The sequence below is a fragment of the Silene latifolia genome, chromosome 2, assembly GCF_048544455.1.
Source record: "Silene latifolia isolate original U9 population chromosome 2, ASM4854445v1, whole genome shotgun sequence".
Classification (NCBI taxonomy): Eukaryota; Viridiplantae; Streptophyta; class Magnoliopsida; order Caryophyllales; family Caryophyllaceae; genus Silene; species Silene latifolia.
In genome coordinates, this window is record NC_133527.1 from 161,570,440 (window position 1) to 161,591,517 (window position 21,078).

Sequence of the window (21,078 nt, forward strand, 5' to 3'; positions counted from 1 at the left end):
TCTTTGAGAAGGGGTTAGGGCAGTTTCTCTTGTCGTGATTTGTCATTCTCTTGCAATTCTTACACTTACGTTTGGGTTTCCTAGCCAACACCATTGCTTTTGTTTTGGCCGACAGCAATCTTTTTCCGGTCCCCTTGTTTTTCGAATTCTTTGGTGGCAATATCGTCACTACCTCACATGCCGTACAATTCAGAAATTTCTCCATTTGTTGATTTTTATTCAACACTTCCCCTAATGGTGACAGGGAGTGTTTAAATGATCTAATTACAGCGGAAAAGCTGTCAACATCAGCTACTCCTTTGTCTCGAAGGAGCCCTACAACTTCATGAACTTCTGACCACATTATTGACATTGCAATTTATTTTTCATCGATGACTTGCATGTTTTCTGTCCCTTCACCATTAGTATTGAAAATCCTTAATCAGAGATACTCTTTCATCCATCTATTTACAACATAATCTTCTGGTATAGTCTTTATCCCACTTGCTGAAAAAATCCATATTATATGGCGGCATAGGATTCCGGTTCTTTCAAACATCGTACAACTGCATCTTGCTTTACGTGTACCTGTGTCATCAGATAAAGCTATCATGTAAGTGTGAACGTTAAAAATAGTGTCACTGATGTAAAGTGTAAATGTCAAGAATTGTAAAGTGTAAATGTTAAGTTATTAGAAGTGTAAATGTAAACTAATTAGAAGTGTAAATGATATGAACTGTAAAGTGTAAATGTTAAGGTATTAGAAGTGTAAATGTTAACTTATAGGGATTTAAATGAGATAAAAACAGAAAGTGTAAATGTCATATGATGTAAAGTGTAAATGTCATGAATTGTAAAGTGTAAATGCTAAGTAATTAGAAGTGTAAATGTAAACTAATAGGAAGTGTAAATGATATGAACTGTAAAGTGTAAATGTTAAGGTATTATAAGTGTAAATGTTAAGTTATAGGGATTTAAATGTGTAAATGTCATATGATGTAAAGTGTAAATGTCATGAAATGTAGTGTAAATGTCATTAAGTGGAAAAGTGTAAATGTTAAGGTATATGAAGTGTAAATGTCATATGATGTAAAGTGTAAATGTCATGAATTGTAAAGTGTAAATGTTAAGTTATTAGAAGTGTAAATGTAAACTAATAGGAAGTGTAAATGTCATGAACTGTAAAGTAGAAAAGTGTAAATGTTAAGGTATAGGAAGTGTAAATGTCATATGATGTAAAGTGTAAATGTCATCAATTGTAAAGTGTAAATGTTAAGTTATTAGAAGTGTAAATGTAAACTAATAGAAAGTGTAAATGTCATGAACTGTAAAGTGTAAATGTTAAGTTATTAGAAGTGTGAATGTTAAGTTATAGGAATTTAAATGAGATAAAAACAGAAAGTGTAAATGTCATAGGAAGTGTAAACTACCTGGACTGTATGCAACTTCAAAATTCTTCTTTCTGGATGAATCTTTGACAGTAGTTACCTCTAGCTCGCCTCTCTCAGTGAAACCTCCTGTTCTACATGTATCAATTGAGAAGATGGCTTCTTCTTTGAATTTGTGGAAAGCTGAATAGGTGTACACCTTTGCAGCATGAATCTCTAATGCCAGATGTGTTGACGCCGTTGCGGACGAGTGCTTATCCATGTTGTCAAGCTGCTTTTGTGTATATCTTTGTTGGTTCATAGCGCTCTCAAAACGCATCCAAAAATCAACCAATGTTCCTAACTTGTGCTCAAACCTCTTGAAAAAGCTATTTTCGCTCTCTGATCTTTGAGTTGTCCTCATAATCGACGCCATCCTCAAGTCTCTGCAATACGCCATCACCCACTGTCCCCTTATAGCATATGTATCTGCAAACCAATCATTTACGCCAACACCATGATCTTCAATTATTTGCTCCCAGATACCATCAAATTCTTCTGCCTCAAGCTCATCGTCCCATATAATGTCATTAATTTTACACATGAACTCATTATAATCACTCCTCGAGATGCCAAACTTACTGGGCATTTTGTTCATTATATGCTACATACAGAACCGATGGCGCACTGTCTTGAAAACAAGAGGGACAGATTTGATAATACCTGGGTCCTGATCTGTAACTATGTACTCGGGTTCCTTACCCCCCATTGGTTGTAAAAACCGGCTGAAAACCCAATTAAACGACTCATAATCTTCCCTTGCAATTAGAGCCCCACAGAACGTCACAGATCGTTTATGGTGGTCAACACCTGTGAATGGTTTGAATACCATAGAATACTTATTGGTGGAGTAAGTTGGGTCGAATGACACCGCATCACCAAAAATTTTGTAATTATCTCGGGCGGTACCGTCCGCCCATATGGCCCTACGTAGGCTGCCATCATCGTCAAGGTCATAGTCAAAGTAGAAACCTATTCTTGTTTCAGTCATTTCCTTGAAATGGTCAACAAACAACTGACCATCCCGTTTGTGAATGAAACATTTAACATCCCTATGGAAGTTCTTAAAATCATTTAAGCTTGCTCCAATGTTTTTGTATCCATTCACTTGTTCTTTGCAGATTCTGTATGTTTTTGTTGCTCCTATCTTCAGCTGCCAATCAATCATCAACAGATACGTCATATAAATATAACATGAATGGAATTATTTATTTAGTGTAGATAGTGATTATGTATTACAAACCCTTGAGTTCGAAACGATTATCATCTTGTGATAATTTGTTATGTTACGCGACAATTTCTGGAACTCTCTGTCCTTAAGTGAGATAAGCTCGTGATTATGACCCTCGTGGAACCGGTCAATTAATAAAAGACCATTCTTCATATATAGTCGTATCCTCGCTTTACACCCCACTCTAGTGACCCTGAATATCCTCTGTGACTTCTCCCCAACCAGTTCGTCTTCTTGATCTTTACTGGGCTTCTTGTGAGCGAAACCTTCTCGATTGCAGACGACGAGCTTTGACTTGATCTCACCGCCACGCCATTTTTTTGTCGTGTACCTATGTACATCAAACCCACAAGCAATGGCGTATATCTTATAAAAAGTCACCGCATCCTCAACGCCCCCAAACTCCTGGTCGATGTACGGTGTAAACCTCTTCTCGACCTCCCTACACAGCTCCTGCCTGTCAGGTTGAACTCCATTCTGTTTTAGCAAGTCTGTAAATGTGCACAGAGTGTAAGTTTAAATGTAAAGTGAATGTTCCATAAATGTAAATATTCCAAAAGTGTAAATATGCAAATTATGATGTCCCAAAAGTGTAAGTGTAAATGTAAACATCCAAAAGTGTAAGTGTAAATGTCAGTAGAAACGAAGTGTAAATGTGCTGTTCTGAAAGTGTAAATGTCAGCAAAAGTGTAAATGTCAGCAGAAATGCAGTCTAAATATGATGCTTTAAAAGTGTAAATGTCAACAAAAAGTGTAAATGTGCAAATTATGATGTCCCAAAAGTGTAAGTGTAAATGTAAACATCCAAAAGTGTAAGTGTAAATGTCAGCAGAAACGAAGTGTAAATGTCTTTGTTGAAAGAAAGTGTAAATGTCAGCAAAAGTGTAAATGTCAGCAGAAATGCAGTGTAAATGTGATGCATTAAAAGTGTAAATGTGAACAAATAAAGTGTAAATGTTTTCAGAATTCTAACTCAAATTAAAACTACAATATTAGCAATTAAAAGGTGACTATAACAATTAAAAAGTGTAAATGTAAAACTATAGCAAAAAGAGTAAACATCCAAATGTGTAGCAGAAATGAAGTGTAAATGTGATTGTCTGAAAGTGTAAATGTCAACAAAAGTGTAAAAGTACACCAAAAGTGTAAATGTGAGCAGGAATGCAGTGTAAATGTGATGCTTTAAAAGTGTAAATGTCAACAAAAGTGTAAATGTTGTCAGAATGCTAACTCACATAAAAAATATAACAATAAAAATCCAAAGGTGACTATAACAATTAAAAGTGTAAATGTAAAAGTACACCAAAAGTGTAAATGTGAGCAGGAATGCAGTGTAAATGTGATGCTTTAAAAGTGTAAATGTTAACAAAAGTGTAAATGTTGTCGGAATGCTAACTCACATAAAAAATATAACAATAAAAAGTGTAAATGTAAATCTATCGCAAAAGTGTTAATGTAAATGTTGTCAGAATGCGTTCATGCTACTCAAAACTCAAATTCATGAAAACCCAGCATGAAGATTTACTTCTAACAATAATAAAAACAAGAATGAACAAATAATAAAAACAAGAATGAACAAATTCGATGACATGCAAAATTTATCATTACCTTCATCCATCCTATTCAACTGAAAATATTAAAACGTGACAGAAAACAATGAATAAAATGAAAAAATACCATTGATGCCATCTATTATTTGCATGTTTACGCTGATTTGGAGGATTTAGAGAGAAGTTTAGCTTCGTTTTCAGATGAAAGAACCCAGTTTTAGAGAGAAGAAAGAAAAAATAAAGTTGGAATAAGTGTGTTAAGGAAGGAAGAATGTGGGGAGTGTAAACATAGTACAAAGGATATCTCCTTTTGTCCGCAGGAAATGATCATTGGTAGGGACAATTTACAGGAAATGTTGTCCTCTTTCATAGCCAAGCTTTTCCCTTTTTTTTTGGCCTATATTTTGTAAATAATCTCCACCATAGATGTTGTCCATCTAAGGGTTCTTATAAGGACTTAAGTACTCAAATGCGGTAAGGGACTCATTAGATCTCCTCTATATATATATATATATATATATATATATATATATATATATATATATATATATATATATATATATATATATAGAATCAGGATCCCGTACGAACCAAATTATGGTGCGAACCGTACGAACTGAATAGGGACCCTTAGATAAGTCACGTGAACGGTCAGGATTGAATCTCAAATCAACCCTAAATATACTAAATACGAGTATCACCCTTCCTTCATCCAATCTATCTCAGACACTCACTTCCCTCAACACTTACTTCTTCCCTCAACACTCTCTCACAGCCTATCACATCTCATCTCATCTCAACCTCTTCCGCCATTGATGCCGGCGCCATTACTTCTTCAGCTAATTCAAATACTAAAAACTCAACGCCGTATAATTTAATTCAGCTACCTCAAATACTAAAAACTCAACGGCGCCATTACTTCTTCAGCTCCTAGTTGATCCTGATTCTAGTCAGTTCGTTATCAACGTCGCCGACATCATTACTTCTTCAGCTACCTCTTCTTATTTCAAAATTTTTGTAATTGTAATCTTAGATCTAAAGAAAATGAAGTTGATTTTAGAAAAAAAAACAATCGTAATAATGGCGTCTCATTATCCTGAAGAACTCAACTATAGAATTAAAGGTATTTTGGCGGTTTAGATCTCAATTATTTTATATATTCTGTAAAGGTTTGTTATTGTAATCTCAGATCTATATATTCTGTCCCACAATCGTGCGCTATTTTCGAGTTATTGTGGTGTGGAAACGATTTTGAGTAAGAAAACAAATTTTCGATTTGGTTTTAAAAATTTCGAAACACAGATCTACTTAAAATGAATTATAATTTCATAATTTTAATCGTCTTACTGAGTTAATTGGAATATTTTGAGAACAAAAACCCTCTCTAGTATTCAGATCTGAAATTTTGGAGTCTCAATTTCATACCAATTTTCGGCTCTTAATTTTCCGTCAATGACGCAGGTTTTGTATTTTTTTTACTAGTTTTACTGTTTCCTCATCTTTCCTTCTTTAATTTATTTAATTGTTTTCTTTACATTTATATACTTCGTTAATTCAATCATTGATTTATTGCTCATTTTTGTGGATTTTTGGTTAGAAGTATGGTTGTTTTGTTTTCAAATTTGTTTAGTTGAGCTAAAATCTTGTGATTCTGGATATTTCAAGTGGTTTAGCTGTATAATTTCAGGATATTATTGTGAAATTAGTCAATCTTCCAGCTTATACTATGAATTAACGTAATTAATCGAACGAAATTTGGATGATTTGGGATAAATAATTAGATACATTGTTTTAAAGTTAATCTAGCGTGCCAGTTGATATTGGAATCGGGTTTTCAAAGCGGGTTTTTTGGATATGGAGAAAGGTGCTGTTGTTAATGCGGAAAGTTTGTGTGATTGTTTTTTGTAAAATTTCAAAGATACAATTTGAAATTAGTTAATCTGCCAGCTTATACTATGAAATAACGTAATTAATCGAACAAAATTTGGATGATTTGGGATAAATAATTAGATACAGTGTTTTAAAGTTATGGGTCGTATTCTGTAACACATAATCTTAAAAAGTGTACCAAGTTAATCTAGGGTGCCAGTTAATCTACCAATTTTCGGCTCTTAATTTTCCGTCAATGACGCAGGTTCAGGCGCGAGATTGAAGATGGAGATGAGCGGAGGATGGTGGTCCAATTCTGAGCTTTCGAGTTGTTGGTGTTGTGGTATCGTGTTGAATCGGCGCCGTCGCTGCTGGTTGGCGATTACATGACAGGGACGGTGGCTGATTGAGTTGGGTCTGGATGAGTTGTTGCCGGTGGGGCGGTGCGTGGTGGCAGTCGGTGGTGGTGGGAAGTACTGTTTGGGGGTGGATTCGTGTATGAATACTACTAGATACGTATATGAAAACTACTAGATACACTTACAATATGTGTATCTGGTAGTATAGACATGCGTATCTGACAGTATTGATATGCGTATCTGGGAGTATTGACATGTGTATCTAACAATAGTGCTATGTGTATCCGCAAAAAGTATAAAATGTTGGCGGTGGTGGTGGTGGCGGCGGTGGTGGGGGCTGGGATGACGGTGGTGGAAGCGGATACACAAAATACCCCTAGATACACATGATATTGATACGGGATACACTTGGTATTAATACGGGATACATGTGTGTATCCCGTATTAATATCATGTGTATCCAGAGTTACTAGCTAGTGTATCTGGAAATGCGTATCTGAAGTTAATTATATGTGTATCTGAGTTTGATAACATGTGTATCTGGATTTAATGACGCGTGTATCTGCAAAATAGTATAAAATGTATCTGCAAATAGTATAAAATGTATCTTGGAGTTAGTTTTAAAACTCCCAAAACAATTAGTGTTTAAAAGTTGTAAAAGAATAAAAAGTGTATCTACTAAGAGAACAAAATGTATCTGAAAAAAAAAAAAAAAAAAACTGCCTAATTAAGCTAGTTCGTACGGTTCGTACGTTAAGGCGATTCAGACGAACCCGCCCCTATATATATATATATATATATATATATATATATATATATATATATATATATATATATATATATATATATATAGAGAGAGAGAGAGAGAGAGAGAGAGAGAGAGAGAGGTGGGATCCGGTGAGAACGGCCACTCGGTGAGAACGGTGAGAACAACCTTATTAATAGAGGTTTAAAAAAATAAAACCACGCAAACCCTTTTAACTTATAACCCACACGCTTCATCCAGAATTTCCTCTTCATCATATTACATCCCCACACTCTTATTGGATGTAATCGCCGGTGAGTTCCAACAACACCGGCACACCACCGCCAACTTGCACAAGAGACGACGGTCAAGTATGCCGGAGAATTCGTCCATATAGCTGACACTTCTTCTTCCCATGGTCACACAATCCATCTTATCGCGTTTTCACACGTCGCCTCACCAAACACCACCGTTCTCCGACGCATTTCTTGATCCGCCGCCGACATCGTCACGACCATCTGTCATGCCAGACCACCTCTCACCACTAGAATCTCCTCGCCATTGTCACCTCTGCTTTCTCCTTCAATCATCATCACTGTCGGAGCTCCGATCAGATCTCATATCAATCATTTTCTCGCATCAAACATTCCCAGCCCAACCACGTCAACCTCTTCAGCCCCACGACTACATATAATCAACGACGACTATCAGCGAACAATAAGTTCGAACGAAACGCAATTAGTGTATATCGTTTCTAAATTGATGTGTTTCCAAGCATTTTTAATGTATCTACTACACTGAGCTCCGTCACAGAACGTCGTTTTGTCACCGTCGGTAGTTCGATCACTTTTCTTCCACGCCCATATCAAACTGCTAATGTAAACTAACACAATTCAATCCCACAAAATTCATCAATTAACTTAACCCATTACTCCATCAATACCTATGCCCTCAATTAAACCACGCAGTATAACCCGAAACGGCGAAACCAAAAAAAATAAACAATCAATCTTTAACAGGATATGATAAGATCAAACAGTGATTAATAACAAACAAAAAAAATGAAGAAATGGGGGAGGGTGTACCAACAACAGCTTCGAGAAAGGAAACGCCATTGTCAAGACACATTCTATTAATCTAATACTCCGTAGTAATTTAGTGTATCTATTGCTCACAATGATGTATCTCAAAGCAATTTTAGTGTACCTAGTAAGTAATTGTGCGTATCTATATTTAGATACATTAAAATAGTGGTGAGATACATAAAAAATTAGAGTAGTTAAATTGAAATAAGGGATACGAGAAAATCTCAAAGACGGAAGGTTGTTGAGTGAATACAACCATCATACCCATTTTCGATCTTCAAATTTGTACACCCACTTTCTCTGGCCTGATTTAGCGTACGACCAACAACAACAATTCAATCCACGATGTCAATTGAGTCATTACTCAGAGACGAAACGAATATTTGCCGTCGATTGTGGTCTGGCGATCACCAGTGAAGGGAAGGGACGAAATAAGGGGAAAAAGTGAAGCGAAAGATACTGAAACAGTGATAGGAGAAGTCGCCGGCGTCTGGTGGTGGTCGAGGTGCTCGTCGGCATTGTCTGTCAGGTGGTGGTTGCTGTTCGTGGTGTCGCCGGCCTCTAGTGGTGATGACTGATGGTGGACGAGGATGAGATTTGGTTTGTTTGGTGATAATTTGGGTTTTGCCTTTGAGATTAAATGGCAGAGCTGCACGTGACTTGTTTATACATTTTATATAGTTAACTCGTTCTCACCGGATCCTAAATCTATATATATATATATATATATATATATATATACAGAGAGAGAGAGAGAGAGAGAGAGGCCGGATCCGGTGAGGCCGCTTATTATGGCGAGGCGGCCGGCCTCACCATATTCCTTCATGGACAGATTTTCAATGTTTATTGGGCTGGAAACTTAGGGTCATTCCTAACTTTTCTTTTGGCCCAAATATTTTCTCACACACAAAAGCCCAAATACTTTACTCTATGTCTCTAAAATATAACAAACAAAATTCTTAAGCTACAACTTGTGAGACTACTTGATTTATCTAAGCTTGGACCTCATTTTGTGAACCCTATGCATGTTTTTGTGAATCTTATACCTTATTTTGTGAATCTAGGACTTGAATAGGTGACTTTAGACATACAATGGCAATGATAATTATTATATAATAATCGTATATTTATAATTGTTCATCTATGTGGGTCTCGAACCCGCACCTTGCGCAATAGCACAATGCTCTACCTTTTGAGCTAATAGATGATATTGTACCACAATTAAATTATGCATCAACAAGTAACAAAGACATGAAAACATTAGTAACTTCATGTACATGTGAAACATGACACATTGGCTTATACAAGTATTTCTAACTATGAAATTAACCAATTTAAGTCCTACCTTCACAAAATCAGGTCCAGGTTTCACAAAAACAAGTTTCATAAAATTAGGTCTAAAGTTCACATAATCATGTCTAGGTTTCACAAAATCAGATCTAGGTTTCACAAAATAAAATCCAGGTTTCACAAAATGAAGTTTCACAAAATCAAGTCGAGATTTCACATAATAAGGTACAACGTTCACAAATCAGGTCCAGGTTTCACATAAACAAGTTTCACAAAATTAGGTCTAGAGTTCACATAATCATGTCTAGGTTTCACAAAATGGTTTCACAAAATGAAATCCAGGTTTCACAAAATCATTCTTCACAAATCAAGTCGAGATTTCACATGATCAGGTACTAAGTTTACAAACTAGCTTCAAGGTTCACAATATTAGCTCCAATATACACAAACACTGAAAATACAAGGTCTATGATTCACAAAAAAAGAAAAAGAGCAAAATAGGTGATTTCGACCATTTTATAACCAAATTTCATAATATTATCTTCTAGATTCACAAAACAAGCTCTAAGATTCACAAAATAAGGTATATGATTCACAAAATAAGAAAAAGAGGAAAATAGGCGATTTTGACCATTTATGACCAAGTTCCACAATATAAGGCCTAAGATTCACGAAGCAAGGTCTATGATTCACAAAATAAGAAAAAGAGCAAAATAGGTGATTTCGACCATTTTATGACCAAATTTCACAATATTACCTTCTAGTTTCACAAATCAAGCTCTAAGATTCACAAAATAAGGTATACGATTCACAAAATAATAAAAGGAGCAAAATAGGTGATTTTGACCATTTATGAGCAAGTTTCACAATATAAGGACTAGGATTAACGAAACAAGGTCTATGATTCACAAAATAAGAAAAAGAGCAAAATAGGTAATTTCGACCATTTTATGACCAAATTTCACAATATTACTTTCTAGTTTCACAAATCAAGCTCTAAGATTCACAAAATAAGGTATACGATTCACAATATAAGAAAAAGAGGAAAATAAGCGATTTTGACCATTTATGACCAAGCTTCACAATATAAGGCCTAGGATTCACGAAACAAGTTCTATGATTCACAAAATAATAAAAAGAGCAAAATAGGTGATTTTGACCATTTTGTGACCAAATTTCACAATATTACCTTCTAGTTTCACAAAATAAGAAAAAGAGGAAAATAGGCGATTTTGACCATTTATGACCAAGTTTCACAATATAAGGCCTAGGATTCACGAAACAAGGTCTATGATTCACAAAATAAGAAAAAGAGCAAAATAGGTGATTTCGACCATTTTATGACCAAATTTCACAATATTACCTTCTAATTTCACAAAACAAGCTCTAAGATTCACAAAATAAGGTATATGATTCATAAAATAAGAAAACGAGGAAAATAGGCGATTTTGACCATTTATGACCAAGTTTCACAATATAAGGCCTAGGATTCACGAAACAAGGTCTATGATTCACAAAATAAGAAAAGAGCAAAATAGGTGATTTCGACCATTTTATGACCAAATTTCACAATATTACCTTCTAATTTCACAAAACAAGCTCTAAGATTCACAAAATAAGGTATATGATTCACAAAATCAGAAATTGAGGAAAATAGGCGATTTTGACCATTTATGACTAAGTTTCACAATATAAGGCCTATGATTCACGAAACAAGGTCTATGATTCACAAAATAAGAAAAAGAGCAAAATAGGTGATTTCGACCATTTTATGACCAAATTTCACAATATTAACTTCTAGTTTTACAAAACAAGATCTAAGATTCACAAAATAAGGTATACGATTCACAAAATAATAAAAGGAGCAAAATAGGTGATTTTGACCATTTATGAGCAAGTTTAACAATATAAGGCCTAGGATTCACGAAACAAGGTCTATGATTCACAAAATAAGAAAAAGAGCAAAATAGGTGATTTCGACCATTTTATGACCAAATTTCACAATATTACTTTCTAGTTTCACAAATCAAGCTCTAAGATTCACAAAATAAAGTATACGATTCACAAAATAATAAAAGGAGCAAAATAGGTGATTTTGACCATTTATGAGCAAGTTTCACAATATAAGGACTAGGATTCACGAAACAAGGTCTATGATTCACAAAATAAGAAAAAGAGCAAAATAGGTGATTTCGACCATTTTATGACCAAATTTCACAATATTACCTTATAGTTTCACAAAACAAGCTCTAAGATTCACAAAATAAGGTATATGATTCACAAAATAAGAAAAAGAGGAAAATAGGCGATTTTGACCATTTATGACCAAGTTTCACAATATAAGGCCTAGGATTCACGAAACAAGGTCTATGATTAACAAAATAAGAAAAAGAGCAAAATAGGTGATTTCGACCATTTTATCACCAAATTTCACAATATTACCTTCTAATTTCACAAAACAAGCTCTAAGTTTCACAAAATAAGGTATACGATTTACAAAATAATAAAAGGAGGAAAATTGGCGATTTTGACCATTTATGATCAAGTTTCACAATATAAGGCCTATGATTCACGAAACAAGGTCTACGATTCACAAAATAAGACAAAGAGCAAAATAGGTGATTTCGACCATTTTATGACCAAATTTCACAATATTACCTTCTAGTTTCACAAAACAAGCTCTAAGATTAACAAAATAAGGTATAGATTCACAAAATAAGAAAAAGAGGAAAATAGGCGATTTTGACCATTTATGACCAAGTTTCACAATATAAGGCCTAGGATTCACGAAACAAGGTCTATGATTCACAAAATAAGAAAAAGAGGAAAATAGGTGATTTCGACCATTTTATGACCAAATTTCACAATATTACCTTCTAGTTTCACAAAACAAGCTCTAAGATTCACAAAATAAGGTATACGATGCACAATATAAGAAAAAGATGAAAATAGGCGATTTTGACCATTTATGACCAAGTTTCACAATATAAGGCCTAGGATTCTCGAAACAAGGTCTATGATTCACAAAATAAGAAAAAGAGTAAAATAGGTGACTTCGACCATTTTATGACCAAATTTCACAATATTACCTTCTAGTTTCACAAAACAAGCTTTAAGATTCACAAAATAAGGTATATGATTCACAAAATAAGAAAAAGAGGTTGTTTTATCAGGCTAAGAAAGAATAAATAATATACGGAGTAGTATCTAGATCGAGTATGTGAGTAACAAAAATAATACCCGGGTCATTTATCAGGCTGGCTCCGGAACCCAACAGGAACAACGCTTGCTGAATGATCATTTGTCCCAGTAGCAATATCCATTCCCTGGTGTGTGCACCAGTAAGTAATGAGACTTATATTTCGATCAGTATACACAAAATCCACACGATATAAACAAAAGTCCATGTAGGCTGTTTCTTTTTCAGTATGAAAATATTTTCGTAAATATTTTTCCTGTAAAATGTTTTATTGAATGGAGCCAAATTCTCATTATTGTTAGCTCTGGATCATGGCATAAGAGAAAATGCTTCGTTAAACTGTCTGTATATCTTTTTATTGTAAAGCAGCAGTCACTTGATGTAATTCTCAACACAAGTTTGTTACGCTGTTAACACGAGGTCCCCTTATCCCGCCATTTACATGAAACCTTCGAGCACTACGGAAATTTGTTACTGTATTCTTCTTATAGGCATTCTGTAATCCAAACACACACAACTTTATTAAAAAAAGATTCATAAGATTATGGACCTGGTTGGTTGGGGACTGTCCAACAGTTCTCTGGGGTCTGGCATTAAGATCTATCATTGTGGTATCCATTTGGGTATCAGTGCCATTATTACCATCTAGAGTTGGAACTATAGATACTAAGTTGTTTTGGTCTCTCTCCCTCGTCAATGAGCCGAATGATTGATTTGGTTCCCTCCTACCTTCGGTTCGATCTGCTTGCTGAGGGTTGGCATCCTCAGCACGTATAGAATTATCACCTGGAAACTACAGACAAACACCCATAAGTGACTGAATCTAGGAAATCTTTAAGAAAAGATAATTGTGACTCGAGAAGAACAATTAACAGAATTTAAGTCTCAGACCTCCGCTCTCTGCCTTAACAAAAGATACCGTATGTGTTTCCTTTTGCCACCAACATGTACAACCATATCACATTGGAGGCAAAGTGAACTTTCATCAATTTTACAATAAAAGTAGGCTGCATTGAAGTTTCAATAAATCAATTTTAAGGAAACCAAAAATTTACATGAAATGATCTTAAATTTGAGATGAATTATACAAGGAAATATGAGAAAATAGACAACATACAAACAGCCCACCTGGTGCGTTTTCACAAATGTCACATTTTGGTACAGCATTAGGCGCATTAAGTCCAACGCGCACATGTCTACTAGCAAGCTTATTACACAAATGCACCTGCCACAACAAATTTATCAAAATTATGGACAACCAAGTAATGGAAATTGAATTTTTTGGTATACGATTCATGTTCCAGACTTCCACACACTGGCCCGATCATTAGAACTAAGAAGTCCTAAGAAATCTGAAGTCATCAGAGCTTAAGAATTAAATGTTCTCCGTAAAAATGGAGTAAAATCACTTACTTCCTAGTACTATTTGCCTGTTTGGAACCAAATACTCTTCTTATCATAACGGGAAAGCCCAACCCTTGGAGCAATCTTAGTTGGCCGGTTTGGTTATGAGGCTTTTTATGTGATAGTTCTATTGATATTTAATATCAAATTTTCTTTACCAAGAATCTCTTACAAAATATTATAACTTGAATTGAACAGCAAAATGAGGTCAAAGCTACACCCAACAACTGCACTGAAACACCCACTGCAGGAATTGGGATGAACAGATGAACAGGAAAGGCAAATATATGTCATAGAAACAGTTCACGGATAAGGAGAGAGGGAGAGAAAAACTAAATAACTGGAGAAAAGGGATGCAAATAAGTCGTAATCCAAAAACTGCTCATAAATTGTACTATTAATTGATGTAATGCTAAGCTATTCATGTTAAACATTACTTGATGCACTAAATTCATTACAGATTATACACCCAGTAACTCCCATTATAATTTGATAAAACGAATCTGTATCTTTGGTGTGGTTTGGATTGAGGGTGTAATGAAAGGAGGGGTATGCAAGATATAGGAGGAAGGAAGGATGAGGGTAAGACTTAATATTTTCCCTAGCACTTTTCTCCTCTATCACCTCCAACTGTCCACCACCTCCTTCTAGTGCTATCGTCCTCTAACCGGGCTCCCTCAAAAATCCAAATAAGCTCTTTAAGCAATAACAAGCAAAAAGGTCGAAGTAGTTGGTCAGGTGGTCAACAACCAAATGGTAAACTTACACTAAAAAACTATGTTACTCCGACACTTCACTTAGCTGCCGTGTCGGGGGTCCCAACACCTACTTGTCCGACACCAATTCGATACTTCACTTTAGACCAAATAAATGAAAAATTCGAACAAAATAGCTGTATCTGAAACTCAAAATGTGTCGGACACGACACCCATGTCGGAGAGTCGGGGTAACACAGCTAAAAAGCAGTCACAAGGGCATAAAGAACAAACATAAAGTCTATGATAAGCGATGTTGATCAGCCAGCCCAAGAAATAGTGAAGTTTGACACTTGGCCGCATGCCCATGTCAAATACTTGTGATGGTCGAGTCTGAAAAACATTTCTCATAAGCTATAGCTTTTGCGGGATTACATGGGCATAGTCAATACTGCCATACCCCCCCCAGGTTGTCAATGAGAAGATCCACACACAAGACACAACCCTCGCTAAACATCCCCGAGAAAAGGAGCAATTCATTAGCATAATAGCAAAATCATTAGCTTGCACCCAACAAAATTCAAGCTTTAATGCCAAAACAACTCAAACCCCAACAACATAGCCGCCCAACATATCACATTCATAACAAAGTCATTGTTTCAGCTACAAAACTACACTAATCTGGCCAACCCGAATTCTTATAAAACTGATTTAATTTGAACAAGTCAACTACATTAACCTAGAAGAAAACTAATTTAATTTGGACACAAAATCAGAAGAACAAGATTGAATCATCGCTTGCTGCATAATACCTCCCTTCATACTAGCAGTAGCCTCTCCAAGTAATAACAAAACAAGGTAAAAGTTTCGAGTCAAGTTTAGCAAAGTAGTAGATTCAGGTCAAGCGCATTCAAAGTATAAACGAAGCAATGGAACAATCAAGCAACAACACATTTTAAAAGACAGAGTAGCTCTTTGAAATTGATTAAAACCTTCGAAAACAAAACAAGTAGCAAAAGAGTGACAAGCAAATGACAAAATACAAGCAAACGGAAGAATGCAAGATCCTAAAACGCGAAAAATAGAAGCGAAACTTCTAACATTAACTATGAAGTAACAACAGCAAAAAGCAGACTAAAAGCTGTATCCACAAAAACAAAGGTATAATGAGCAACATTTGGTACACATGAGGTTTGTCAAAAACCTAGGTTACATGAAATCAGTCATAAGACTCATAACTAATAATGAACAATAACAATGAAACTTCAATTAAAAGCATAATAGAGCAGAAAACGGAAAGGGACATACGAATAACTTAGAAATAGTTTGCAATTGGTTTTATGCGCTACTATTGTGGTTAGTGATGCTCAATAAACGATTAGGACCTGCAGAATTCAGTCCAAGTTTCACAATGTGAGATTGTTGTTTCACAAATTGACCTCCTAGTTTCACGAACTTAGATGTAGGATTCAAAAACGCAGGAAAAACAGGAACATAACAAAGTAAACAACAAAAACTTAAATCGTGGTAGTAAGGTAAGCAAGGGGAAGGACCTAACGAAAAAACAGAGAAATCGTCTACAATTGATTTTATGCACTCCTATTGTAGTCGATAATGCTCAAAAAACGAGTAAAACCTGCATCAAACGCCATTAATAAGTAAATTAAAGAAGATGAATAGGTAACAATCGATCTTGAAATTAAAGAAGTAAATAGGTAGAAGATGAATCACAGAAAGCTCGGTAGAACAATGGAATGAAATTAGTGATTAATTGAAATGAATACTATTAATCGAAAGTACCTAAGCTGAGGACGATAACGGAGGTCGGAAGCTAGATGAAACGCAGTAGTAATGGCGGTTGGAAGCTCGATGAAAGCTCAGTATTAATGGCGGAAAAAAGAGTGAGCTGAAATCCAGATTGAAGAGAGAGAGAGAGAGAGAGGAACATGCAAAAAAAAATGAACGAGTAATGACGATGATGAGTTAGTTGGGGAGTATGTAGAGGGACACGTGTCATAATCTGGTGACTCTATAATTCTTAGATCTTATAGTTTAAAATGAGTCCAGCCGCCTCACCCTAAGAAGGGTGCCTCACATGATTCAATTTCTATATATATATATATATATATATATATATATATATATATATATATATAGAAATCTTAAACCGTCAGATTAAAAAGACATAGATGCACCAGATGATGCCACTTGTCCCCATACAAAACCCCATAAAACACACATTTCCCTCTTCAACTTCATTCATTTACTCCGACTCGCACAATCACTCACATCTCTTTACTTTCTCTCTCTTCATCTACTGTTCTTCAACTCAAATTTGTCGTTCACTCTCATTCGATCACCATTTTACCACTCTGATTTTCATCGTCCACACCATAATCATGCTGCGATTCATCATGTTTCTTCGATCTTCACGTTTTGATCTTGACTTTTATTATGTGTTCATCATCAATCTCGAAGTAAGTACGGAGTATTATTCTCATTCTCGCTTTTATTCTTTTTTGTTTTTAATTTTCATTTATTTGAATGTTAAACTTGTAATCGCCATATCATGTGATTTCTGTCAGTTATTTGATAATATACTTGCTCTTTTATTGTTCAGATTTTATTATTGTTAGTAATTTCCAGTTTTTTAGGTTTTATTATTGAATTTGTTCATGTTTCACAACTATTATTTTGTTTATGTATAATTCTGGTGAAATTATGTGATAAATTGATTAGTTAAATGATCGATTGTGTAAAATTTAAGTATTTAGGTATTTGATGATGATTATGATGAAAATCAGCTCGTGATTCACGGCCGCGATGATTTTCGACGATCTTATAGTTCTTTCGATTGATTCTCCTAATTCTAGTGGCATTGATTGTCCTCATCTTCACTTTTGTTTGCTTCGTCTCTTCACTTTCTTATCTTGTGTGATTTCATATCAACAATCGGTTTAATCTATTCACGTTTATTTGATTGAAATTGTTGTGTGCTTTTCTGTCATTTTAGCATTATTTCGTTGTCATTTTAGTATATCTACGGTGTATTTTAGGCGAAAGGCAGTAGTGTGAGAAAGGAATATGACGTATGTATAGCGAATTTGGAAAAGCGTACTAGAACGACAGGAAATCATACTAGAACAACAAATAAATATTACTGAAATTTGAATTGGTATGATATTGGTACGAACTAGTGGTGATTTTTGCGCTGTGAAAGGAATATGTTAGTGTATGTCAATAGTTTTTTTCACAATTTCTGTAATTCTAAAGTTTGATTATGTGAAACCTGGACTTTATTTTGTGAAGTTTCGACGTGATTATGTAAACCCTAGACGTGACTTCGTGAAACCTGATTTTGTCAAACATTTTGTGAAATATGATTTTGTGAATGTCGGAGCTAATATTGTGAACCTTGGAGCTAGTTTTGTGAACTTTGTACCTGTTTATGTGAAACCGGACCTTATTTTGTGAAGTTTCGACCTGATTGAGTTTGCCTGTTCCTCTACTCTTTGAATATGAGGAAGGTGATGTTAGCCGATATAATTGAATGGGGTTTTCTGAACTTCAATGGATATAGCTCTTCTCAATGCATCACTTGCCTAGAATATTTTTTCTTAAAAAGCAACATAGAAACATAGACGAATTAAAGTCCTCTAAGCCAAAGAGCAAAAGCATGGATCTCTCACAGTCTCCAAGGAAGCTCCTACGGAAGAATGCTGCTAAAAACTTCAATTTCACCCCTTCAGATTCATCTGCTACCTCTCCATCAACAACCGAGTCCTCAGCTCCTCGAACACGGTCCCTGGACTCCCCACATGCTCTAGGCATGACTATTTTCCGAATTGATGGTTAAGATGGTGAAGTAGACTGGATTTTATAGAGCTTAGGGCTTTGTGGACCTGAAGATTTATAGATTCCAAAATCAGACTATGTGCTTCTCAAGAATAGATCATCTCCTGGTATCATGCAAAGACCTAAGAAAGGTCAACTTGATCTCAATGTGCCTAAGGTTCAGAAAGAAGAGGCTAAGAAGAGTAATAAGTTCGTTGAACATGTACCGCACAGATTTGGAAATAGTGTTCGGAGAAATGTTGTCGTGGACCCTGATTCTGGTGTTCGTGACTGGAAGCAACATCGAACACCACCTTTGCATATAAGCTCTCCAGTAACGGATGGTACAGGTACATGTATCAGAGGTGATTGTCTGCCTTTTTTAACTGCCCCACCGCCTATGACTCTTCCTACACTTAATGATCATAATTGTTCTACTTGAGACCTGTTAGAACGACTGGCACCTGACAGTGATACGTCTCCTTCTCAGTGTCGTGCACATGCATATGATGATGCAAAAACTGATGGTGAGAATGCTATTAGAGAGTTAGATAAATGGTGTCAGGCTTGGGAAGACCGTTATAATGTCAGGGTCTTGTTCTTTCACAAACTAGCAACGATGACGACACATCCAGTACAATCACATCTATTATCTCACCAAATGGCGGGGGTAAAATCAACATAACTCAGTGGGAAAAGGGTAAGCTCTTGAGGCAGGGATCATTTGGAACCGTATATGAAGGGATTTCTAGGTAGGCAATATTTCTCAAGCTGATAATATTTCATCAGAAACTGGTAGCTGATTTTAAGTAAACGCTGCATACCGTTCCTTCCTCCCATCTGTACCCATAAACCAACCTCTATTATTGATGTTCAACTAGGTATCCATTAGAAATGTTAACATTTACACACTTGTTGCAGACGTCCAATCTCTAGTTGCTTCACTACTTTATGCACCATGTTATAAATCTATATGCGCTGCAGTTTCCGGGTTTTTCACTAGTCGTTATTATAGAAATTTTTATTGAATTTCTTGTTCTTTTTTAGTGAGGGATTCTTTTTTGCTATGAAAGAAGTTTCTCTGCTTGGACAAGGAAGTCATGGTAAAGCAGAGTATCTATCAACTAGAGCAGGTAAATTACGTTACGATTTTGGTCAAAGGAGATTGTTTTCATTAGTAATAGCTATTGTTGGTTGTGAGGCTATTTGCTAGCCACTTTCTGGTGGTTTTTGCTATGTTACTACTGCTATCTAATAGCAGTTATTGCTATGTTATACTGTTCACGAGGAGTATCTGACTACATGCTGTAAACACAAATGCTTTATTATTTCTTTAATGTTTACTTCTGCTTTATACGGGCTGATTCAAAACTCTACATCTTTTTGGAGCTTGTGACGCAAGGTTCTCTTGCGAGCCTTTACCAAAAGTATCATCTTCGTGATTCTCATGTTTCTGCTTACATAAGACAGATTATTTTGGTTCTTTTGGGACTGAAGTATCTTCATGATCGAAATGTGGTCCATAGGGATGCAGTGAACTTGCTTCAGCTACGTACTTTTTGTTTCTGTCATGACTGCTTGCCATTTTTTTCTCATGCGCTGGGTTTGCTTCTCAGATTGTATAGATCAGTCGTCCTATAGTTCTCTGAATCTTTTTTCCCATTATAACTCATAATTTTCAGATCAACCAAAGGACAAATTCTGTACAAAGAAGCCAAAAGAAGATGAACATCGAAGTTTACTTGAGAACTCTTTTTCAGATCATTTCCCTAATGATTCATGGTTTACATGTCTCCATAGTTTCTTTACTCAAACCTGGACTGCTATGTTAGTGTGTGTCAATAGTTTTTTTCACAATTTCTGTCATTCTAAAGTTTGATTATGTGAAACATGGACTTTATTTTGTGAAGTTTTAACGTGATTATGTGAACCCTAGACGTGACTTTGTGAAACCTGATTTTGTTAAACATTTTGTGAAACCTGATTTTGTGAATGTTGGAGCTAATATTGTGAACCTTAGAGCTAGTTTTGTGAACTTTTTACCTGTTTATGTGAAACCTGGACTTTATTTTGTGAAGTTTCGACCTGATTATGTGAACTCTAAACCTGACTTTATGAAACTTGATTTTGTCAACCATAGACCTGATTTTGTGAAACCTGGACTTGATTTTGTGAAGTTGGACTACATTATGTGAACCCTAGACCTGACTTTTGTGAAACCTGATTTTGTCACACACTTTGCGAAACCTGATTTTGTCACACACTTTGTGAAAACTGATTTTGTGAATGTTGGAGCCAATATTGAGAACCTTAGAGCTAGTTTTGTGAACTTTGTACTTGATTATGTGAAACCTGGACTTTATTTTGTGAAACTTCGACCTAATTATGTGAAATCTAGACATGACTTTGTG

General features: G+C 35.4%; 3 protein-coding genes and 1 pseudogene across 3 annotated transcripts; 1 reads left to right on the forward strand and 3 right to left on the reverse strand.

Annotated features, from left to right (window-relative positions):
• Nucleotides 1-421: 421 nt before the first annotated feature.
• Nucleotides 422-1,995, reverse strand: LOC141641535 (protein FAR1-RELATED SEQUENCE 9-like). Its single transcript, XM_074450194.1, has 2 exons — nucleotides 1,410-1,995; nucleotides 422-585 (listed from the first exon to the last, which is right to left on the reverse strand). The coding sequence occupies exons 1-2, from the start codon at nucleotides 1,993-1,995 to the stop codon at nucleotides 422-424; spliced, it is 750 nt and encodes a 249-aa protein (XP_074306295.1).
• A 15-nt stretch (nucleotides 1,996-2,010) lies between these two features.
• On the reverse strand, nucleotides 2,011-4,326 carry LOC141641536 (protein FAR1-RELATED SEQUENCE 5-like). Its single transcript, XM_074450195.1, has 4 exons — nucleotides 4,315-4,326; nucleotides 4,246-4,264; nucleotides 2,650-3,128; nucleotides 2,011-2,559 (listed from the first exon to the last, which is right to left on the reverse strand). Exons 1-4 carry the CDS (start codon nucleotides 4,324-4,326, stop codon nucleotides 2,011-2,013), a joined length of 1,059 nt encoding a protein of 352 aa, XP_074306296.1.
• Nucleotides 4,327-12,721: 8,395 nt separating this feature from the next.
• Nucleotides 12,722-14,621, reverse strand: LOC141641537 (B-box zinc finger protein 19-like). The gene is made up of 6 exons (XM_074450196.1): nucleotides 14,576-14,621; nucleotides 14,297-14,382; nucleotides 13,863-13,959; nucleotides 13,626-13,741; nucleotides 13,285-13,527; nucleotides 12,722-12,861 (listed from the first exon to the last, which is right to left on the reverse strand). Exons 1-6 carry the CDS (start codon nucleotides 14,619-14,621, stop codon nucleotides 12,781-12,783), a joined length of 669 nt encoding a protein of 222 aa, XP_074306297.1. The 3' UTR covers nucleotides 12,722-12,780.
• A 4,179-nt stretch (nucleotides 14,622-18,800) lies between these two features.
• Nucleotides 18,801-20,862, forward strand: LOC141641538 (mitogen-activated protein kinase kinase kinase 1-like; annotated as a pseudogene).
• The last annotated feature ends 216 nt before the right edge of the window (nucleotides 20,863-21,078 follow it).